We start from the raw sequence: 24,186 nt of genomic DNA, 5'->3' as shown, positions 1-24,186 counted from the left end.
GCACACGCACACAAGTATACACACACACACGTGTTGTACACACACACACACACGCATGCACACACACGCTCGCGCGCGCACACACACACACACACACGTGTTGCACACACACACGTACGCATGCACACACACAGAAGTATACACACACACACACACACACGTGTTGCATACACACACACACACACACGCATGCACACACACACACGCACACACACACTTCATAAGATAGGCTACTATTTAGACCTAATATAGGCCTAAGCCTATTTCAGGGGATTTGTGTATTGCATTCTGTTTAGCTTGAATGCCTGGAATATCGCCACCTCTTCTTTTAACATGTTTTCAATTTCATTCCCTGAAAATGACTTTCCTCTTAGCTCTCACAAAAGTCGTCAGTGGATTATTAATGACATAACCAGTCTTTGTTCTACCATTCATTTCAATTGCACAGAATGGCTGGTGTTTACGAACCAAATGTTGGTGCTATTTTGACAATTTCATGCCGTTGTAGGCCTACTGTAGTGAGGCCCGTGAGTCATCAGACTTTTTTGCACGAGGTGGTCTTCTGAACCCCGGGGTCTGTCACGCTAATTACTCCGCTTCAATAGCCTGGTCTGAAAGTCGAACCCGTGACGGTCATAAGGATTTGCTGCTGTGAAGATTTCTACCTCGCAGCCTGAGCCTAACAAGAGAAGCTGGTGTGGAGCACTCGATCCGCTGGGACTGTATGCGCAGTGCGCACGGAGCCGACCACATCCCGTTCTAAATTAAATTATCTACCAGAGGTAAGAGTTCAGAAAACTTCATTTCAGTGAGATGCTTTAAGTTTGTGTGAATCTAATTAGGAGTGCTTCCGTTATCTTTTGAGTTAGTTTTGTAGGCCTATTCAAGCGGGGTTTTTTTTTATTATAGGCCCACAGCGCACATAAAAGGAGGCTATTTTTTGTTCCAGCTGATCAAAATGCCGCGAAGTGAATTCAACGTCCACTTTGCGAGCAGAGGACGCGGTGGACATGTTCGGGCAGAGGAGTATGTTGCTTTTAAAAACAATTCCCAATCTTTAAAATGTATTCGTTACCCATGTTTTAAGCAATATATTTTAATGTAATGCTTTTTAAAAATATTTTAAATGTAGCCTTCATGTTTCCCCAATTGTCTAAATGTGGTGCATGTGTGATACAGGACATGTGGATTATAATGAACTTAATTGGCTATAAAATATAATTATTCACATAGCAGCTGGGTAATGAAGCTGAAAATAACAAATAGGGTTTGTCTGCAGAGCCCTTGGTATCGCACTTCTTGTGATTATTTTGGCGGCCATTCTCATCTTGGGATGCTACTACTTCAGTAAGAGGAGAGGCTACAAAATCATAAGGGTAAGATTTTATCTATACATCTCACCAATCATTAGATGTAATTCTAGGCCTACTGACTGGGGGAGTTGGTATTCACTTGTGGGCATTGTGAAGGTTGCCATTTTGCCCATTTTGTCTGCCTGGTTTCTGTCTGTCTGCCTGCCTGTCTCTATACAGAATCCAAACAGGTCCATGCCATGGTCGTCCAACTCTGGCCAGTACAGTGAGGAGGCAGGCACTTCAGCCGACAACAAATTCCCACTGCGCGACCTCAGTCACCTGCACCCCGTGGTATGTTTCTGGAATGTGCCTCGAAACCATTGTTCTCTAGTTTTTATTCAGGGTGGGGTGTTCCTTGCTTTGCCCGTTGTGAGGTTTCCCAAGCAATTCAGGAACAAACCCATTCCTAACCTAGGTCGCTTCAAAGCTCCTTAACCGGCCAGCGCGTGCATTTGGACACAGCCATTGTGGTTTTACTTGCAGTAAAGCTTTAGGGGCTGAGGAATTCACGTGACACATTGAATCTCGTCAGAAAATCAGCTGTGTTATTCTGGAGGAAAATGCTTCTTCATCTCAGTGCCTATAGGCCCCTGGGTGCAGGGGAGGGAGGGGGCTGTTCATTTGATCTGGATGGGGACTTACCTAATACGTACAGTACTGCCACATGGTATGAAAGTCCTTAGGAGGGGGGAGACATTTTGACACCTGTGCCACCATTCATTCATTCATTCACTCGTTAATCCTCCTATGTGTTAAAATGCAGGAGAACAGGGATTACATAACATTGAATTTGGACCTAGAATGCTGCAATCTGCTCCTCTTGGTCCACATTTATTTTGTTAGCTGTCACTCAGTAGGCCTAGGTTATGGTTAATGCCACTTATGATTTCACAGCACTTATGAATTGACTTATGAATTAACTTTGTGCCCTCATAGCTGACTACGTTTCAAACTGCACATAGGAAAAACCGTTAGGTTGCTGACTTGCTGTGTGCAAGGTCAAAGGTCAAAGTACTTTTTTTCTCAGTGAAAAGGGAAGAAATCTGGTGCCACACGGATGCCTATTTGTATTTAGTTATTTTTTATTTATTTGCATTCTGACCAAGACACTGTGTCGAAATGTTAGTCTAATGCACTGTAAATAAATAAATAAATAAATAAATATTTAACTAAATACACATCCGTGTGGCACCAGATGTCTTCCCTTTTTACTAATGGCTGGTCCTACGCTGCGCCGGATTGTCATGAGGTCCATCCAATGATACAGAATATAGGTCGGTGTTGTAAGGTTTTAGGACATTGTGTAATCAAGGATTTTACACACAGAAGTAAAATTTTTAAGCAACAGGACTTCCCATTTTTAAGATCTGGAAAGGTCACTTAAAGGAGAATTCCAGCCAATTTCAACATGCAGTCGTATTGCTTCCTCTACCCTTGGCTTGTCAGTACCTGAATACACATCATTTTTATTCAGCCCTTTTTGAGGTGGGCATGGGTTTGTTCACATACAGTTGGAAATGTCTTAAAACCAAATCGCATCCCAAAAGCTAGTGCTGCCTTGTAGGTTGTCTACTTAGCTCTTTTGACTATGGCATGGATAAAATGATAATGTAACAACTGGCAAGCATCAGACATTTAATGAATTACGTGAACTGTTTCCCCTCATTTTATTTTCACTGCAGGTACCGAACGCACCTCCTGCCTATGAGAAGATAGCTTCAACTGCACCCCCTCCACCCTACTCACCTTGAAATGGGAGCCTTACATGGAAAAAAAAATCCATTTCAAAAGTACTGTTGTAGAAGGAAAAATATTAAGTAATAATAAGTAAAAAGGAAATCATTTTGTTCAACATTTACATTGAATATATTTGACATATTTACTGTTTATATATCTATTCTTTTTATTGTGTTTTATGGCATCTTGCATAAGTTTTGCAGTTTATACAAACTATCTGGTGATGTTCGCATCTTTAATGTTTCTCATTTTAAGTCACTTATTTGGTCATGATGCTCCCCCAGTAAAGACTGGTAGACAGAGTAATAGTTTTTGAGTGAAACGGGGGGAATAGAAAGGTGACACTCGTGACAGAACCTGCCTAATGTTTGTGGGTGGAACGAAGATGGTTGACAAAAAATAAATAAATGCTATTGTGACCAATTAATCCTTCATCTCGATTTCAAGTGTCTTCAACTGTGTTTCAATTTCTGGGCATCAAACAATCAGAGAAGAGATGAGGACCATCATTGTGCAATGAAATGAATATCTCAATTTAGGGACAACAAAGTTCGCAGTTATTCCCTGACTTGTCAAAGCATCACAATTCTAAAAAGCCCTTTTAATGACGTGTGAGTGAAAAAAAAAAAAAAAAACGAGGGTTTCTTGTGCCCACCAGAAGCTAGTTTCAAGTGCACACGTGAAAGTTTCTGGTGCCCACTAGGAAGGTTCTGGTGGACACGAGAAACACTTGGCTATTCTTTTTTAACCGTCACGTCACTTTAAGGGCTCGGTACATTTCCACATCTGTAATATCATCACATTTTTTAGGACCATTAGAAACCATAGGTTTTTGTCAATGTCATGATGGGCCACAAGTGTCTTTAGAGCATGTGTTTTCAACATTTTCTGGTGTACGTACTGTATACTTTATTTAGGTAATTTTACTGAGCATTGAAATACTTGCAATAATGTTTGAATACAAAACAATTTTATTTCAAATGCAACAAAGACTGCAAAATATTGCAGGTGGTGCAAAAATATCCACAGTATTTTTTAACAACAAAAAAGGTAATAAATAACTGAACAGCATTTAGTGACTTGGAACTTTGAGGCGCATACTGTTACATAAGTCATACACCGCTTTTTTGATTTGTGTACTGGACTCGAGATATTCTGATGTGAAAAAGTTGTGTGTAAAAGCCAAATTAATCAAAATCATTTTCAGTAAAAACAGAGAACGTGTAGTTGAGTTGTGTGTTAATTATTTTCATCATTACATTGAAGTAGCGCTCCAAGTACACTAACATATTGTTACACATACTTGGCATAAACAAAACAAAAAACTTGGACTAATTTGAAATAATCAGAGTTAACATTTGATTTATGAAATACAGAACTCTTAAAACCAGCTTTTCCAAACGTGTCAGTAGGCACTTGATTTGAGGTGATTTTTTTTTGTTTTTTGCTTCAAGTCAGGGGTGCATTTCTCGAAAGCGTAGTTGTTAGCCTGGTAGCAACTTGGGTAGTTTCCAATGGGAAATTACATTAAAAACGAGGTTAGCAACTATGGCCTCTAGAAATGCACCCCAGAGTTGGTAAATAGAGGGTTATTGTCGTTCCCCCCCCCCATGTAATTGTTTTTTTTTACTACTTCATTAAAGTAAGATCCACTGTTGTCCACAAAGTTATACTTTTCATCTGCTGGTTCCTCCTTGAGGTTGGGTGGGCTGGGATTGGGATAATGTCAATGAGTTGGCTACCTTCTGTGGTGTCTGCTGCTCCATGCCCATTAGGCTGCTGGGGCTGGAGCCTTTGGCTCCGGAGGACGAGACGAGGGGAATGGTGGGGAGGAGAGGGGGCGCTCGTACACTACTCAAGATGGCCCCGTCTGGACTGACCAAAAGTCTGCTGAATGACAAGCCCGTTAGCCCCGAGGGAGCAGGGATCTGAAATGGAGGTCCTTTGTTTTGCGGCGAGTCTGCCACAACCACAGGCAGACCAATAGATGTTGTTAGCGTGGTATTGCTACTGGCCGCTGGCCGGCATGGGGTCATAATTACCGCGTTGCTTGATGATGGGGATGGGCATGTGGCTGGTACCGGCGGTCTGTTGTTATGTCTGCCATCAATAGGCTGCACTGTTGCGATAGGCACTGCCTGCACTCGACACATGGAGCTGTTCATTAAAGGCACAGTGACTGTTTTTGCTACACAGGCTACAGTCCGAGACGCAAGCTGCGTTGTAGATACCGTGCTGCTCACAGACACTGTGTGCAAAGGAGTCGGGATGTTCACAGCGTAAGGGCTTTCTTGCGTCTTTGGGAGAGCAGCGGCGGACACCCGCACTACACTTTCAGTAAACAAGCGAACTGGTGGTAAAGTATTGGTGGCGGCTGGATTTTTTTGTCCGGGAGTCAACACGGAGGAGGGTGACCTCGGTTCACTGGCCACGTTCAGCGCCCCTGTTGACATAGCGGCCCCTGATAAGTGAGAAATCTGTGCCGAGCACGGAACGCTTGGCACAGGTGCTCTCACTGAACAAACAGGAACAACGGGCACAGATTGCAGCGGTGGGGCCGTCTCGACGACAGCAGTTGCCGGTGCAGGTAAAGGTAGCCTGCTACACACTGCAGTCTTTTGGGGAGGCGCGGTTCTTGGCATCGCCATCCTGCGGCTGCTGCGTTCTTGGAACAATGGCAAAGCTGGCACAGAAACTGGGGCGCCGCCGGGCGCCCTCACCACATGACCGGGCGCTTCGGTCGGATTCACATTAGGCCGAGGCTCTGAGGGAGGCTGGGGACTGGAAATCAGCAAAACATGGCTGCCTGCTGCGAGACCCTGTGCGGGCACGACAAAGCGCGTGTTATTTATAAGGAGCTGGGTGCCGGGGGCCAGAGGAGCACTTGTGTTGATAACTATTTTCTGTTGTGTAGTTGAAGGCGTCGCAGGCACACGCTTGGGCCCTGCTGCTGCTGCTGCTGCTGCTGCTACTGTTAACGGTCCAACTGTGGCTTGAGAGGCGGGAGCTTGTGCAACAGCGCCCCTGTGTGGAGAAAGAGGTGTAACAGCCCTCAGTGGTAATACTGACGGCTGTTTAACACTACTATTAGCCCGTGTTGTTAATACGGGGCAGGGGAAGCGTGGCACTACGGACAGACCCTGGCTTTTGATGACGCTTGTGGGTGGGGGTCGGGTAGCAATGGTGGGCTTCAAAGCACTGGGGGACTTCGCCATGCTCTGGCAAAGACTGGGCACTGAAAGTGGCAATGGTACACAAGTGGCATGAGGCAGACTGGCAGGCCTGACCACAGATGGACCCGAATGCCCGGGCGCCACTACAAGCGGAGGGCTACCAGTAAGGGCAGTGATAGCTTTTACTTTACCATCTGTGATCGCAGACAAACTGCTATTTGCAGCATTCTGAACAAACACAGGCCTACTTAAAGTCAATGCACCTGCTTTAGAGACGCAGAAAGGAACTGGTTTCGCAGACAACTCGGGTGACACCATTTTGCTGCTGGAAACGGAGACGTCTGTCGATATTTTCGTGTGCACTACAGGAGAAGGCAGAGTTGGGACATTTATTTTACAAAAGACACCGCTGGCACCAGAGCGATTTGGGGATAGCTGAACGGAATCAGCTTTGTACATGGTGCTGGGTTCTGTGGCTGTTGTGGATTGAGGACTGAGGGTAGTGGTGGTATTAGTAGTCGTAGTAGTGGTGGTGGTGGATAGTTTGAGGGTAGTTTGTTTTGAAAATGACATGGCGGGAAGAGAGGAGATGGACTTGTGACTGAGAACCATTAGCCTGGCTCCGGGTGGCACAGACGGGGAGACATTAGAGAGGGTGGCACTCTTGGCTACGTCGCTAACTGAAGGGGCGACAAGGAACATCTTCTGATACGGAACCTGATCTTGACCACTGTGTTCTGGTGGATGTGGCCTCTTCCGTGGCGCCTGCTGGGTGACTCCCTTGCTTTGCCTTGTCTGTGACTGCTGTGAGGCATCTGTGATAGCAGGCAAGGGCAACACGTTCACATTTTGCGGAGAGACCACAGGTATTAGGCAATGATTGCCAGCGATTGTACTCGGGGTAGTTTTGCAGGACAAGCCCACAGAGATGCTTCCTGCATTTGCATTCTGTGGGGACGAGGTTTTTACTGTAGGCAGCTGCGATATGGTTGTAGTCGTAGACACTTGCTTTGCCAACGAGGGAGCTTTCGCAGGTGGCGTGGATGTGGGTACCAAGAGGCCTTTGAATTGTGGGCAAAGACTGAAAATGGGACTAGCAGGTGATGCCCTGTGCTTGTTGATGTCAGATGTCTGGACCTTGACAACGCCAGTATTGCCTCCTCTGGTCGTGACCAGAATCGACTTGGAGTCTCTGATGCACACCGTCCTCAGTTCTTGCTTCGCATCATCAACAGACTCTGTAGATGCAGACGAATCAAATCTCGAACTTGATGTGGTGGGCACATTTGAATTTGCCCCGAATGTTAAAACTGGCGTTTGGGGTTTGTTGTTGTTGTCCTTGACATTTGATGCTCGAGACGGATCAGATATTGAACTTGATGTGGTGGGCATATTTGAATTTGCCCCAAATGCTAAAACTGGCGTTTGAAGTTTGTTGTTGTTGTTGCCCTTGGCATTTGATGCAGGAGAAGCGTGTACGTTCAAAGAGTGCGCTGCAGGGGCCACCAACTGCTCCTCCACTTCAAACTTTTTCACCTGAGCGACAGATTGAACTGGAACGCTGGTAAGAAAGGTCTTCGCGGACGGACATCCCTGTTGTCCCCCAGACTTTTGGACGAGCATAACTTTAGGCAGGATGACGACATGCTGCGTGGGCTTTTCTCCGCAGTTCTGGTCTGTTGCGGGAGAAGCCTTAAAGTGCAGCGACCCACCATCCTTTTTAAGGACACCCAGCCCCCAGGGGACCTTGTACACCACTTGTGATGGGCTTGTGGAAAGGGACGAAGACGATGCCGGCGTTTTACATGTACCTGTGCTGGGTGCTCCTGATGTCGCGGGATGAGTTTGAGGGGTTTGTGTTGAAAGTTTATCTGGCTGTGTGAGTGTGAAAACCTTGCGTGCAGCCGCTTGGTTCATATGATGATGATGCGTAGTGTTTACTGTTGTGGGATTGTGCCTAATCAGTGTCACCTTGTTACCAACGCTCTTCGCTATTAGCGCTTGAATGGGTCCGTTCCTCCTACACACACCTGGCACAGGTGCGCTGTCTGGCAGCAGGTTTGTCTCAGGTAACCGCTGATTGAGTGTAGTAGATGAGCCTTCGTTACAGGATACGTTTTCAATTTTGGTGGAAAACGCTGAGTTTTCAGTGCTTGCCGGGCTTTTTCCGTACTGACTGTGATCGCTCTCCGTACTCCAACTGTGATAGGTCGAGCCAAGCGCTGGCGTCTGGTGTGCAGTTCGTGTGAAAGGACCCGGTCTGACGGCATACATACCTCCCACCACTTCACCAGCATCTGATAGCTGTGCATTATCTGCAAAACAGCACAAATACGATTCAGTAACGAGTTATGGTACAAATTTTAAAACACATTTATTTTTTTCCTTTTTGTTTTTGTCGTGTTTTTCCTTTTTCCTTGATAGATATGATGGACAGTAGAGAGAAGACAAGAAAGGGCTGGCAGAGAGATGGGGTAGAAGTGGGAAATGACCTAGGATGGATTTGAACCTGTGTCCCCATGGTACGCCGTAATGGCGCAGTGCACCACAGCATCCCCAAAAGAAATTTATAATTACCAAATGCTTTCTCTGCAGGGTTCTCCTCTGCATCATTCTCCTCTGTTTCCATAGGTCGTATTATTGCTGAGTTGAGGTATTTGGCTGGGCCAAAGTCCTCATCTTCCAGCACCAACTCCTCCCTGATGAAAGTGTCATAATCTGGATGTTTCTTGAAATCATCATAATCCTTCTTCAAGCGTGCCCTGGTGTAACAGAAAAGCAGAACATAGCCTTATAGTGTGTACTGCTCCACCAGACTAATGATGTAATAGTGTCTTAAAAAAAAAAAACGTTATTACAATAGCGCTACACTACTATAGTACAACATTATACAGAGCCTTTAGTAATACATTATGACTTGGCCATTGGGGTAACAACTAATAACGGGGCCTTGAGATATCTTTGTCTTAATTGAGATATCACACGAGCACCGGTGTTAGATGGTGCAACAAACATTAATATAACACAAATAAATGTAATAACAAAGATATAATTCAGCTCTATGGCAAATAAAAAGTTGGTGGTGGTCTCCAACCTGTTCTTCTGGAAGGCTCTGACGAGTTTTGGTTCCCATGGTGACAGCTCGTTAAGTAGTCTGATGAGTGTGATGTGGAGTTCTTTGACAGCCTCTCTCCTGAACTGCAACGTCCCCTGAATTGGATGACATACAGAGGTCAACTTACTTCAAGATTCAAGATTTTTATTTGTCACATGCTTCCTTGTGCAAGCACAATTGGCAGTGAAATGGGGATTGCAACTGCTCTGTGCTGTGTTGGATGGTAAAAATAAAATAAATAAAATACTTCACTGGTTCATAACATATGATAAATTAAAATACCCTAATTCACAACATTCTTTTACTTTTCCAATACATATTGAGTAGTTAGTAGTAGTTTCCAGTGGTTGACAATGCATCAAATACACCTTAGACCAATAACGGCAATTGGTGGCAAGAGTGATTTTTATAGGGGTTTTTGTGCCTTTATTCAGGAAGGATAGGACGGTAGAGAGCAGGAGAGAGAAATAGAGTAGGGATGGGAAATGTCCCAGAAAGGCCAGACTGGAAACTGGGTCTCCATGGGCATGACAGCTCCCCCCCATGCCAAAGCACCCCCACAAAAATACGGCTTTAAAAAACTCTAGATTCTTTATTCGTCCCAAAACATGCAGGTCTACACTACTGAATGGCTTTATACTAAATACTAGGCAGATTCAGGGCTCACAGTTAAATTAAATGGAAAAATTCAAATACATCCAAGGTCACATGATATGTCTCAAAAAACATCAAAGCCCACAAAAGCAAGGTTCGATTTCTTACTAACAGATTTCTTTTTTGTGCTTTCCAGCTCGTCCATCTCGTCTTCAGTTTTACTGATGAGCTCCCTCAGTTCATCCAGACTGGAACACACCAACTGCAAAATGAACGAAAGCTATATTTTTAGTAAACCGTTACATTCACATGGTTGGCATCACATCATCAGCCCTACTGACACACCAACAACAAAAAGAAATAATCCTGCGTCTGTCTGTGCACTGGTACATTCATATACGGTTGGCGTCATTATTAGGGATGCACCGATACCACTTTTTTGATAACCGATACAAGTGCGAGTACATTAATGTGTGTACTTGCCGATACCGAGTACCGATGCCGATACCGAGTACCGATACCGATACCTTTTACCACCAAAATACAATGAAAATAAATGCATGGCCTTGTTTTTCCCACCTGTGATATTTTTATTGTCCATTTCCATGTAGATTTAAATGTTATCAAATGTATGAGGTGGCACTTTTTTCCATGCTGCTTTCAAGTCCAAAGAACATGACGATATTTTGCATTGTTTTGAGTAATAGTAGTACTCGTAGCTGGTATCGGCAAGTGTTTGACGAGTACGAGTACGAGTATAATGAGCAGTATCGGGTGCCGATACCCATACTAGTATCGGTATCGGTGCATCCCTAGTCATTACATCAGCTGCTGGAGCCTTTACTGTAGTAGGTAGTGTCGTGTCTAGACTCCCCATGCATGTGACAAATGTTATACTTGTCAATGGCAAAGAGCACATTCGCTTACATATCAGTTACCCATTTAAGAAGGGATGTCAAACTTCATTATGTGCTTTTATATGTTCTGCAAAGCACCTTTGAGAGCCTAATAAAGCATTATACAAAATGTATGCATTGCTATTGTTATTACAATGGGCAGTCGTGGCCTAGTGGTTAGAGAGTTGGTCTTTCAATCCAGGGGTTGCAGGTTCGAATCCCCCCTGACCTCTCCCTACAACTCCATCCATGGCTGAAGTGTCCTTGAGCAAGGCACCTAACCCTTCATTGCTCCAGGGCCTGTAACCAATACCCTGAAAAATAATAACTGTAAGTTGCTGTGAATAAATGAAAGCGTCAGCTAAGTGCAATATAATGTAATGTAATTACAACCCACAGGTTGAAAGGCCAACTCCCTAGTCCCTAACCACCTACTAGGCCATGGGTGCCCCCAAAACAGTGATGAGTGGAGGTGCAAAACGCACACCAGAAACAGAGGTGCTGGCAACCAGTAAGACACTTGCAGGAGGACAGAAGTGCCGCACACTCTCGAGTTGTATAAACAAGTTTTTAATGTGACAACTTTTCGGCCTGTCGTCCCTCCTCCGATCACGTGCCCCCAAAACAGTAACAGCTCAGTTGAAACAGAATAAGACGAAACGTCAGCAGCAAATATTGAAGCAATACCTTAAATGTGGGTTGAACTGGCAGTGCCGTCTCATCTTCCTTCATGACTGCAGCAGAGTTTCTGCTTTCCGATTTCTTTCCTGTGAGGACAGAGCACCTCATTAGCCTCCACTTCATTATCAATGGCTAAAAGCTGAAACACACACACACACACACACACACACACACTTTCAGGAGAATATTGCTTGATTTTTGAGGCTATTAGCTTGGTCTGGTGACTTTCTAAACACTGGCAGCAAACATCCTAAAAGGCTATTGGCATGTGATCAATGTGAATTCCGTCTGATACTCTACTTAGAAACATAAGGAAATGTGCCTTAAAAAGAGGGATAGAGAGATAGAGATAAACTGGAGAGAGATAAACTAGACTACCGGTACCTGTTTTTGTCCTTCTCTTCGTGGTGGTGGTGGTGGTGGTGTTCTTCACAGCATTTGTTGCATGTTTGCTCTTAGCTGCCCGATCCTGTACAATCCTGACGGGGACGGCTTTGCATTGACGCTTGTGCCTCCTCTGTTCCCTGTCTGCCTGTTTATTCTTTCTATTCTTTTGACAGTGCGTTTTCTGATTACTTTTCCGCCGCTTGTGTCTGCTGTTCGGAGAAGCCGGCTCAGCCTCGGAACAACTGCAGTCGGCGTCCTCTTCAGAGCACCGAGTGCACGGCCTGTGATGGCCTTCACGCTTCAGCTTCAAGCTCAAGCTCAAGCACGTATCTTCTGTCTTCAGGGACCCGTCGGGTAACTTGGAGGCCAAGAAGTTGGGTGGTGGTGGTGGTGGTGATGATGGATTCTCCAAGTCGCAGTGATTTCCCAGCTGGAGATAGGGAGGCTTCGTCTCAGCGAAGGAGGAGGAGGAGGAGGCTTCTTGCTTAGGTTGTAGTCTGTTCTCCAGACTGTCTGACAGCCCCTTGGAACCCCAAGAACTACCGGACAGAGAAGTGTCCGTGTGTTCACTTAAGAGGACCGTTTTGTCTCCGTGGTGATTAGAGTCACCAAAGAGTATCCCTACACCATTAACTTCATTTGTCCTGTTGTACTTCTCCTCCGAGTCCACTGTCTCCTCCTCCTCCTCCTCCTTCACAGATTCTCTGGAGCAAGGACCGTCTTGCGTTTTATACCCGGATTTTTCTTCATTCACACCGATCACCCCAACAGCAGATGTCAGAACTGTTTTTAATGGTCCGTTACCGTCTACTTTCCTCACAAAGACAGTAGGCAGGGGCACCTCGGGAGAGGCGCACGGGCTCTGGCAGTATATCCTCAGGTCCGCGCCGCAGAAGTGCGGGAAGTGAATGTAGGCGTTGTCGCAGCTGTCGTAGCCCAGGATGGACTCCCGACACTCGTGGATGGGCTGGCCCAGCACGGCGTTCTGCACTTCCGTCTGCGTCTCGTAGACGTTGTCGCACAGCCCCTTGAGGAGCCAGACGCGCTTGGTGAACGGCAGCAGGTGGAAGGGCTGTTCCTCCAGGGGGCTGGCGTCGCCCAGCGTCTGGAAGAACTGGTCGCACAGCCCCAGCTGCTGGGCACAGGCCACCTGGCTCTCTGCCTCACCCACAGCCTGGTACCAGCCCAGAACCCGCTGGCGCAGCTCCGCCTCCCACCTGCCAACGCAAGGCAAAGGCATTTTTTTTTTCATTTGGGGTCAATGAGGTTTAAGTAGTAGCACACGCCAGGGTGGTGTAACATCAGCTAATGCAACTACTGTATAGATTAAATGATTGTTTTTAGTGGATTATCTAAAAAGCATATACATTGCAGTACATTCATTTACAATTACGAATTAATTTACAGGCATTAACTGTCGCTCAGGCTTAACTTGAAGCCTGAGCCCAAAAATAAATTAACCGACAAATACAATACAGTATAGTGCATTTCATACACAAAAGCAGTTCAATGTGCTTTCACAATTAAATAAAATAAATAAACAAATTAAAAGCATAAGCATGGCATGCTAGCGTGACAAATTCAATAAAAAATAAGGTAAACAATGAAAAAAAGGGGTGGGGGTGGGGGTGAGAGGATCAGAGAGTTTTGACAGTTGGTATTGCCAAAAAGTTGTTCTCCATTGATCTTAGGCCTAGTTGGTGTATACAACTGAAACAGATCCAATTAGGTAGCTGGATCCCATCCCATGTAATGTCATCTATGCAGCCAGGGACATTAAAATTGGAGTAATTGGAGTCAATCCTTTTTGCTCTCACAAGAAGCCTTGCTGCTGCATTTTGGATTAAGTTAAAGCCAGAGAGAGTAGAGAGAGAGAGAGATTCCATTGGCCCATTGTTTCCGGGTTCTACTATGGGGCACCTAAGTCTCCACCCCTTCCGGGCGGCTTGTGGGGCTGGGAACGCAAAAACTTTTGACTGGGCTGTAATGGACTGATCAAAGCTATTTTCCGATCCACCTCGCATTTCCCCATCGATCACACATATTCTGTGCCTCAGAATTAATAACAACCAATTGTGTGCTTGTTGACTTCATTGGCAAGCTTAATTGTGTGTGTGCAAAAATATGTAATTATTTCGACTACACAACAGACGTTGCATGTCCGACGTGCAGCCACTTAAAGCCGCGGTGCAGCGGTAGGGTTGGCTGTGCCTCGGTTCACGTCAGATATGCGAGGCGCACGTGTAGTCTCTAACACAGTTTTGCACAAAAGCTCAAATCACTTTTCTTGCGTGTCGAAAATGAGTGGTCTTACGACGCAAATCCAAACCTTTCAAATTTACTGTCATCATATGTGAAATCCGGAGCACATGGGATGAGGATTTAGCTTGACTCGCTCCATTAACTCATTCAAAATTTTGAGAGCTCCAGCCCCACGGATCGGAAGTACAGCTCCAGGCCACTTTATTAGAATAGCATGAAAAAGTTGATTTATTTCCATAATTCCATCAATAATGTTAAACTGTCATGGATTGTAGATGCATGGCCCAGTTTTTTAACTATTCCAATCATTAAATTGTTTATTTTTACATATTTTGGTCTTCCAGCTCAAAAAAACCATGAATTGGGGAATTCACATTATTAGAATATTGTAATAAAATCAAAATTTTCTTCATCAAAATTCGTTTCACATCAGTGCACATCAAATCAGTTGAAATTTGGTACTTTCTACATAACATGCAATGTTCAATACTTGGTTAGGACTCTCTCTGTCTTAGTAACGGCCATGATGCGTTTAACATTGAAGTAAATGACTGAAACAGTGCATGGGAGTAATGGAAGGCCAGATATCCTTGATGCTTTGCTGTGAGCTGTTCTTGTATAGCTGACCTGGTGTCCCACACTTCACTCTTCAATATACCCTGTAGATTTCCATGCCACGTTTTGTCGCTAACTCACCAGTTTAATTCTAAATCACCAGAAATGAAACCCCATTGAAAATGAATGGGGTTTTATTTCTGGTGAGTTAGAATTAAACTGGTGAGTTAACACCAAAACGTAGCATGGATATCTGAATATTGAAGAGTGAAGTGTGGGACACCAGGTCAGCAAACAAGAACAGCTCACAGCAAAGCATCAAGGATATCTGGCCTTCCATTACTCCCATGCACTGTTTCTACCATTGACTTCAATGTTAAACGCATCATGGCCGTTATTAAGACCGAGAGAGTCCTAACCAAGTATTGAACATTGCATGTTATGTAGACAGTACCAAATTTCAACTGATTTGATGATTTGATGAGCACTGATGTGAAACGAATTTTGATGAAGAAAATAGTGATTTTATTACAATATTCTAATAATGCGAATTCCCCAATTCATGGGTTTTTTGAGCTGGAAGACCAAAATATGTAAAAATAAACAATTTAATGATTGGAATAGTTAAAAAAACTGGGCCATGAATCTATAATCCATGACAGTTTAACATTATTGATGGAATTATGGAAATAAATCAACTTTTTCATGCTATTCTAATAAAGTGGCCTGGAGCTGTAGAAGGGCGTGACTTAGGTGCCCCATTGCTATTACTACAATTATTAAGGGGGAGCGGGTGGGGCGGGGGAATCCCCCTTTAGGCAGACCTAAGGACTGTTCTATTCATTGTAGGAGTATTATGACACGCCCCTTTAGGCAGACCGGAACCTGGTCATGTTAGGTGCAACTTAACATAGCAACCTATTTCAATGGCATATCTCTAGAGTCTCTGTTGAAGCTCTTTGCCAGCGTACTGTACCTGCGGTAGGTGAGGGCCGGCCGGCGGTGCAGCGAGGCCCTCCGCTGGGGCTGGCACAGCAGAGAGGTCATGACCTTGGCCAGGAAGGAGCTGCAGCGCGGCATGAGCAGGCAGCGCTCCAGCTCGTAGAAGACGATCTCGGGCAGGTTGAGCGCCGCCTGGGCCAGGCACAGAAAGTGGCCGATGGCCGGGAGCTCCCACAGCGTGTCCACGGGCCAGGGAGACGCCTCGGAGAGCAGACACTCCTCCCACTCCGCCACCTCCTTCACCGACGCCTCCTCTGCCTCCTTCTTCTCCTGCTCTCGCTGCCTGTTATGTGTGGTCAAGAAGTCACGATGCCGTCAACGTAGTTAGAACAGCATGCCATGGTAACAATGTCATCAACGTATGATGCCGTGAAGAGGCATAAGCGAGACATAAGCGAGACATAAGCGAAGCATTACAGTTCTGTAATTATTTATAACTGTGTGGAGCTAACAATGTAGGTATGGACCATTTACAGTACTGACAAACCTAAAATTTCCTACGAAATGTTTGATGAACAAAAATCAGTGAAATTATTCACAAAATATGCAAACCATCGATAAAGTGCTATTGTACAGCAGTCATAGTGCATCATGATAGACATTTGGCCTTCATCGCATTTATTTAAAAAAGTTATGATCGGGGAACTACACTAGTAACAACATGTCTTTTCTCTTAAATGACATCCTCCTTACCTCCTCTCTTCTTTAGCTCTCTGCTGCTCCTCCAGACGAAGGGCCTGCACCATGACCGACTCGCAGCCGGTCATTGTCACGGACGCCAGGTTACGAGGCACAGACCTCCGCCTCGAGCTTGACCCCATGGGTCCGACCTTCTCCTCCTCGCTACCGAATCGGCCTTTAGACGTTACGGACAGGCGCGTCTTCTCCCTAAGCACCCTGTGCGTGTGGAAGGAATGACCAGAGAGAATACAACCGGTTAATGGTGTTGGTGGTGTTAGTCATTTAACCAGGGGGTGCAGCACCCCCTGAAATAGGGCCAAGCGAGTGCCCGACCCGTGATGGATATAAATAGCAGGGTCAGGAGGTAGCCTACTGACATATCACTTTAATAATGTGCAGCATAATAGGTAGTAGCGAGTGTCTGTTGAGTAATTAACACTTTTTTTCCCACTTATGTGGTGTTTTTTCACTTCTACTACACCTTGCAATATTGCCTCTATTATATTGGTTTTGATCACATTTTTAGCAATACGTTTTGGGGTTTTTTAAAAGATTTTTTGGGGGGGCTTTTGCGATTTATTTGTGATAGGACAGACACAGAGGGACAGGAAACGAGTGGAGAAAGAGAGATGGGGAAGGACTGAGAAATGACCCGAGCCGGAATCGAACCCGGGTCGCCGGTGTAGTAAGCCAGTAGGGCCGTCGTCAATATGTTTGATATGTTCAATGACATGACTAGCTGGCTATTCTGTGTACCATGACTTGAGGTTTACTTCCTGTTCAGTACACTCAATTCATGAGTAGCTGGGAGACTTTGACTACCGGACAGTCATTGAGAAGGCCTACGGTCTTCAAGTTGTAATCACAAGATGTTAATAAACTCTAGTGCAGTGGTTCTCAACTGGAACAGTCTTGGGACCCACCATTTTCCAATCTCATTCAGTCGCGACCCAATTTTTTTTAGCGATACTCGAATGACTGGTTGCAGAAAAATTCTGATTTTATCTATGACGACAGATGACACAAGTTCAATCGCCTATCAAAATAAAAGTTGTAAATTGTTGCAGGAAAAGTTGGATGTTTTTTTTGGTTTTTTAGCGAATCAATGAATTATGATTTTTTTTTACACCATGGCTCTGCGACCCACCCATGACCCCTCCGTGACCCACTTTTGGGTCGCGGCCCACCAGTTGAGAAACACTGCTCTAGTGAATGAGTCAGCCATCCATCATTCTGTGGATTTCTGCACCATCATGATGTTGAGCCTGTGACAAACGATAAGCTTCTGAACTGAATTTAGAAAATATAGGCATAGTCATTGACGTGCAAAATAAGCTTTAAGAGTATATTTACCACCTTTGGTGACACTTAGACCCAATACCATTTCTAATTTCTACACCTTCGCCTTCCCCTTGCCTCTCGTCTCTTCAAACAGAGCACTAAGGGGTAGGGATTGAAACGTAGCCCCTACAAATTGAGACACCCCTTCAACAACAAGCCTCTCAATGGTTAAACCAAAGATATTGCTTGCAATTACTCGGGTAACAATTTTAAAAAGGACAACGGTGTTACCTGACCCAATTCTTTCACGACTTTCGTGCATTTGGTTGATATTAACTTAATAGCAATTTTGTCATGTGCATTTCATGAAGAAAATGACCATTACACATTTGGACAATGTTAAACTTAGTACAATGGAATAATTATTACAACTTTAAAACCGTAAATTACTGTAAAAATACTACAAGTGGTTGCGTGCTTTTGTGGATGCTGCCAATTGTTATTCACAATGCATTCGGGAAAATCCGCCGTACCCCTCTGTTTGAAGTGTGACTCTGGAAAATTTCTGTTTGAAGCGGTAGAAAGCCCTTCCCCTTACCCCTACCCCTCTGTCTTAACGTGAATTGGGACATCATTACCCCTACATGTGAATGCGCAAAACGGAGGGGAAGGGGAAAGGGGTAGGGCTAAGGAGTGAAATTGGATTCAGTCATAGTCTCATACCAGAACTGCAGCGATTATAGGCAAAAGTAGCCAAAAGGCTCAGCAATAGTTAAAACTAAACTCAAGGAATGTACCGTAATCAACCAGGTCAGGAACATCAATTTTAGGGTGGAACCAAAATCTTGAAGCGCTAAAATACGTTTTCTGTTTGGAACAAATGACTTGACGAAAAATTCTGGTTCAAAGCCCTGCTTTAAACACTGCATCTTAAGTGATGGATACACTGTAAGATTAAGGAGAAGGAGAGTTGTCACAAGTTATGGTTATCACACTCATCATATGCCTCTAAAGGTCACTGAACAAAACAGTTGACACAAAAATGTTTTAATTAGTGTCACAGGACATCTACGTTGATAGCAGAGGTAAAAACATTATAACCTTGAGGTGAGACAACATAATGTGCTTCTCACATAAAAACATGAAAAGGAGAAGTCTAATGTCTTCTCACTCATTGCACTATGCTATGGGCTGACATCAAAATTAGAGTGGCATTTAGTATAAAGAGTAAGCTACAATAATGGTAAATTTTTCCTAGCCAGTGTAATTCCTGTGGGAGCTAGCCTCCAAAAAGACGTTAACGTGTCAGTTGGGATTGGTTGTCACATCACAATACTTTTCATTGCCTGTGTCGTTTTATCCATTTTAGTTTTGAAGGGTCAAAAAAGGAACCAATTAAATTTATTTCGTTATTTTAGACTCAGATCAAGGATAGGCCGATATATATATATCGCCCGATTCTAGTAATCTCTAAGTACGTTTATTAAGCGGGCTTGCAGAGCAAGGCCCGATTCTAGTAATCTCTAAGTAAAGTTTATGCTTGCTTGCTTGATTCTCTTGTGCAGGGCAGTAAAAATAGAAAATGGATCTCCTCCTAGGACTTTCGAGATATGCCGTGTACAGACCAAGAGCGAACGGAGCGAACGAAGCGACGGAAGTCATTATTTCTCTATGGAAGGCACGCGACCTGCGCTACCAAAGCGAATTCGCCAGGAGCGAAGCTTCTTGCGCTACCAGAGCGAATTTTGAAGATTAAACTAAATCTAATCGCAGGCGAATTCGCTCTGACGCTGTTCGGCGACAACCAATCGGAACGTTCATATCTCCGAATGTCCCAGGCTGTCAAGCCAGAGCCGTTATGTGATTAGCTGCATCAAACATGTCAATGCTGCGTCTCGAGCGAATACAGCGTATTCAAGGCGAAACTTCTTCTGCTACCCACGCTACCAGGCAGCGTAGTTCGCTCTTGGTCTGGACACGGCAATAGAGACACCGTTCAAACACTAAAACGACCGGCTCGGCTTGGAGATCATTTGTTGTGCTATAGCGTGTCCGTGTCTCTTGTCGTTTTTCCGTTTTTGGCGATTTTGTGCAAGTTTGGGTCCCCATTGAAAACAATGGTAGAACCTTCATGAACCAAGGTTCCGCCACTCTAGAGATCAGAGTGTAGGAGGCTTTTTCGGTCATAAAACATCAACACTTTCACCTAGAAGTTTAGTTGACACATTTTTAGCGAGCTCTATGGGATGTCTCCAAATTGTCAAAGTTTTATCTCCCAACTCCCATTACTTTTTAAATGGCAGGTGTGTAAAAACGACAGGGCTTTTACATTGGTTTTCCTATTGAGGCTTGAAGTGCCTTTTTCAAGAGGTCAGCGCATGTCCCACAAGAGGTCCATTTGTGACTGAACCGTTTAACGTATGAACTTCATTCAAAGACTGTTGGAGAGATCACCCGTATGACTCCGATCTGTGAGCAGGACACCTGCCAATTCATTTTAGTTTTTTAGCAACATCAAGCTAAAGACAAAAAACTGTTTCTGATTCTGCCCTCTGCCTTAGAGCACCATACTAACTGCCATTCAGTCAATCAGAACAGGTGCAGCCAATATAGGGTTCCATCTCAACTGTCACTTTCTCTCAACATTCTATTCTTAACGAGCAGCTGCTCTGTAGTTCTAGAAGTCTATTGTTCAGATTTTCAATGCAATGTAATATTGTCTTGCTGTAATGCTTTTCATAGGTAGCTGCTTGGCACAGTGGTAATGGTGCTGGATCAGCAATATGGAGGTTGGGACTGGAGTTTGAATCTCACTCATGACTCACTCAAAATTATATCATATGCAGTGTTCCTTGGCCAATTTAAAAATACCATGTATGTCATTTAGTATCAATTACTAAGGTGCTGGATTACAGATATGGACGTTGGGAGTTCGAATCCCACTCGAACCCATATTGATTTTCAAAATTATATCATATGCAGTGTTCCTTAGCCAACTTCAAATACCATGTATTGTATGTCATTTAGTATCAATGGCAAAGGGGCTGGATTACAGATATGGAGGTTAGGAGCTCGAATCCCACTCGGACCCATGTTGATTTTCAAAATTATATCATATGCAGAGTTCCTTAGCCAACTTCAAATACCATGTATGTCATTTAGTATCAATGGCAAATGTTCTGGATTAGAGATATGGAGGTTGGGAGTTCGAATCCCACTCGGATCCATGTTGATTTTCAAAATTATATCATATGCAGTGTTCCTTAGCCAACTTAAAATACCATGTATGTCATTTAGTATCAATGGCAAAGGTCCTGGATTACAGATATGGAGGTTGTGAGTTCGAATCCCACTCGGACCCAGGTTGATTTTCAAAATCATATCATATGCAGTGTTCCTTAGCCAACTTAAAATACCATGTATGTCATTTAGTATATCCCCAAAACGCAGGGCTGCAACACATTCAAGATGGCTGAATCAAAGCCCATCTCTGCCCCAAAAGGCAAGCCCGCTTCCAGCATTTTCTGTGAGAATGCAATCTAGTTATTTTATGTCATTCAGGTTTTTTTTTTTAAAGCACCAAGACACTTTATTTTTTTTATTTCTTGATTGTTAGACATTACTTGATTGTTAGAGTGGGTGTTTAAATGTTACAAGTTCTACCTCAATTTGATAATGTTAAAGGAATGTTTATTTTTAACTTGAGACCTGGAATATTTGTCATCTTTAACCTTTTTTTTTTTTTTTAAAAACCCATATTGGCCCCAAATATCGGGTATCGGAAATCGGTTATCGGCCAAGGGTGATGAAAAAAAAATCGCTATCGCATCGGCCATTAAAAAACCTGCATCGGTCGACCCCTAACTCAGATATGAGTTTTATGAATTTAAAACTATAACCCAAGAATGTGGTGTTGTGCATTCAGGTTGAGAAGTATAAAAGTTGAAAATGGACCTTATATGAGGTATGCATGAGCTATGTTTAGATCCCCCCTCCCCCCCATTTCAATGGAGTTCCTAATAGAAGAGCCTGGAGTCCTCATTTAGTTAAGGAAATGAGGGCTCCAGGCTCTTCTATTAGATGACTTACCTCTTAACTTAACCTGGCTTACTCCTGAACCAGCTATGTAGTATAGGCCCATTGGCTTCCATAACTCCCATGCAATGCCTCTGCGTTAAACGCATCATGACAGTGATTAAGGCAAAGACAGTCCTAATCAAGTATTGAACATTGACACGTAGAATGTACCAAACTGATACCAAACTAAACTGATCTGATGTGACCCGAATTTCTTTCTTTTTTTCTGAAGAAAATTGTGATTTTATTTCAATATTCTAATAATGTGAATTCCTCAATTCACATCTACAATCCATGAAAGTTAAACATCATTGATGGAAGTATGGAAATAAATCAACTTTTTTTCGTGATACTCTTATAATACCCATTACCCAACTTACCTTGACAACAAAGTGAGCTTTTGTTCAAGGATCATCTCCACCTTCTGCGCTTGTCTGGATATCCAGTGGTCCACTCCGTGACACCTGTAGCAGTTCTCCAGCATCAGCCTGAAGTCAGCCACGAAGTCGGTGATGCTGCTGTACTGTCTGCTCACAAACTTTTCTGATATCCTTTTAAGGCACATCCCTTGTTGTTGCACAGTGTTCGCAAATGAGAATTCCTGCTGTGTGTCCACCGGGTTCCAAAAAGGAGCCGTGATCGCCTTGTGTTTCTCCAGAAGAAAATCATGAAATATCCTGTAGGCTTGTTGCACTTCGTAGCTTATGTCATCGCTGCTCTTAGTTGGGTTTGGTAAGCAGATGTCAGACAAAGGCCCACTGTCCTTTGCGACAAATGACAGTTCATCCTCGATAACAAAGCCACTCCATTTGTTGTGAGCTGCGTTGTTCACCATTGCGCTTGAAGTTGATAGTGAGGTTCCACTGAATGGTGGTGGTGCATCTTGAGATTTTATACCGTGCGATACAAACGGTGGTTGGCCTATGGGGCAGTCGACGCTGTCGGTCATACCCTGGCAAAGGTCCGCGAGGCGTGCAGAATCATCTGGAAAGCTGCTCGTTTCAATCTGACCCGTGTCAGCTTGTCCTTTCATTCCTTTTTCATTCACAAAGCGACCCCGCGACTACCTCACATACGAGCTAATAAAACTACCTGGCCAAAAATGCACAGCACACAGCAGCTTCAACATACAACATTGTGAGCTGATTTCTGGACTGTGGTCACCGAAATGCATGGCCTGAAATGACACGGGCCATCACAACGCTAACACATTCAGCTGATTCATGAATTTGGGGGTAATACAGGGCAACTACACTAGATCATAAAACTATTCCCCAAACAATGTCTTGACAAGCTACCCCAAGTGCCTAATACTGCAGCCCATTATAACTTTTGTAGACAGTAGCGGGCTTTGTAGTGTAGCAGATGAGTGGTGGCCATGCTAGCGTACCTTTTTAGAAATCCGGTCTAGACATCCCGAACGTAAAATGTATGACCCGAAAACACTACATTTAAGCTAGAGGGTGTTGCATAACTCTCGAGAACCTCTAACACAGCAATCACATCAATCAGAGCCATGCTGATCTCAGAGAGCTAGGAACTGCACTCTACTATTAGCCTTGCCATCTCTCAAACAAGTAGATCGGTTAGTTAGCTCTTCTGAAGCTATCGGGCGTACCTCTACAGCCAGCACCTCTGATTGGTCTCGCGGGCCGGGGATAAGTGCTCAGGGTACAGCTTGTACTCGGGCCACAGCTGCTGCCTCGTTTGTCTAGCAAGTGATGTTGTGTTCGGAGTGCCTATTTGTACCCTGGTGTAAATGTGCAAATTAACTCGATTAATTTAGTTACACCTCTCTGGGTTATTGCTGCTTTCAGTGCAGCTTGAACATTTCTGGGACTGACGACACTACTTCTTCTTTCCGATTTATTGGTGGTTGGCAACCAATATGGTGCATTACCGCCACCATCTGTAAAATACCGAAACTGCAACTAGGTGGAGGGGTGACATAAAGAACAAAAATCCTTTCAAAAACAGAAAGGCCTGTATTGTGCAGCCAGGAACATACAAGCTGACGGTATTGAAAAAGCAAGTAAACTACCTTTATATTTATGATAGTTATCGTATCTCTTCTAGCAGAGAACTTCTCTGCTGTATGCTTGCCATTCTAACAAAATGTGTTGGATGGACAGTCATTTCGCTGCAGTTAACCCAGTGGTCCATGTTTCCCAATGATAAAAAGCAAACAAATAAAACATAGATGTTGCCTGTTCTTACACTTACTCATCACACATCCAGTTCACATAACCTTTAGCCTATTTTGCCATAATTCTGTCACATGTTTTCTACCTTTGCTGTCGTCTGTGATCTGTTAATTAGTTCCCTTGAATAAAGGCATGATGCATGGAAGGCCAAGGCAAGGCTTAAAATACTAGAAACTTCTAGTTACT

General features: G+C 44.1%; 2 protein-coding genes across 3 annotated transcripts; one reads left to right on the top strand and one right to left on the bottom strand.

The window, feature by feature from the left end:
* The first annotated feature begins 660 nt into the window (after positions 1-660).
* On the top strand, positions 661-4,669 carry mlana (melan-A). Of its 2 annotated transcripts, none has more exons than XM_063210679.1 (5): positions 661-782; positions 950-1,026; positions 1,280-1,376; positions 1,533-1,646; positions 3,038-4,669. In XM_063210679.1, the coding sequence occupies exons 2-5, from the start codon at positions 959-961 to the stop codon at positions 3,104-3,106; spliced, it is 348 nt and encodes a 115-aa protein (XP_063066749.1). In that variant the 5' UTR covers positions 661-782; positions 950-958; the 3' UTR covers positions 3,107-4,669. The 2 variants fall into 2 exon arrangements, with proteins under 2 accessions (XP_063066749.1, XP_063066748.1); XM_063210678.1 differs by having other exon boundaries at positions 910-1,026.
* Positions 4,046-24,186, bottom strand: LOC134458379 (uncharacterized protein KIAA2026). The gene is made up of 9 exons (XM_063210677.1): positions 22,177-24,186; positions 16,451-16,654; positions 15,732-16,040; positions 11,936-13,155; positions 11,558-11,637; positions 10,147-10,236; positions 9,360-9,475; positions 8,843-9,027; positions 4,046-8,580 (listed from the first exon to the last, which is right to left on the bottom strand). Exons 1-9 carry the CDS (start codon positions 22,827-22,829, stop codon positions 4,769-4,771), a joined length of 6,669 nt encoding a protein of 2,222 aa, XP_063066747.1. The 5' UTR covers positions 22,830-24,186; the 3' UTR covers positions 4,046-4,768.

Source organism: Engraulis encrasicolus, chromosome 11 (assembly GCF_034702125.1).
Source record: "Engraulis encrasicolus isolate BLACKSEA-1 chromosome 11, IST_EnEncr_1.0, whole genome shotgun sequence".
Lineage (NCBI taxonomy): Eukaryota > Metazoa > Chordata > Actinopteri > Clupeiformes > Engraulidae > Engraulis > Engraulis encrasicolus.
Note: the sequence above shows the minus strand (reverse complement) of the source record. Positions and strands in the feature narration are given on the sequence as shown.

Excerpts from the sequence above, each read along its gene's own strand:
- mlana (XM_063210679.1), top strand. The coding sequence starts at position 959 with ATGCCGCGAAGTGAATTCAACGTCCACTTTGCGAGCAGAGGACGCGGT. Across the intron at positions 1,377-1,532 it reads GAGGCTACAAAATCATAAGG|AATCCAAACAGGTCCATGCC; the intron begins GTAAGATTTTAT and ends GTCTCTATACAG. Across the intron at positions 1,647-3,037 it reads TCAGTCACCTGCACCCCGTG|GTACCGAACGCACCTCCTGC; the intron begins GTATGTTTCTGG and ends TTTTCACTGCAG.
- LOC134458379 (XM_063210677.1), bottom strand. The coding sequence starts at position 22,829 with ATGAAAGGACAAGCTGACACGGGTCAGATTGAAACGAGCAGCTTTCCA. Across the intron at positions 13,156-15,731 it reads CCGGCCCTCACCTACCGCAG|GTGGGAGGCGGAGCTGCGCC; the intron begins GTACAGTACGCT and ends TTGCGTTGGCAG. Across the intron at positions 10,237-11,557 it reads CAGTTCAACCCACATTTAAG|TTGGTGTGTTCCAGTCTGGA; the intron begins GTATTGCTTCAA and ends TTCATTTTGCAG.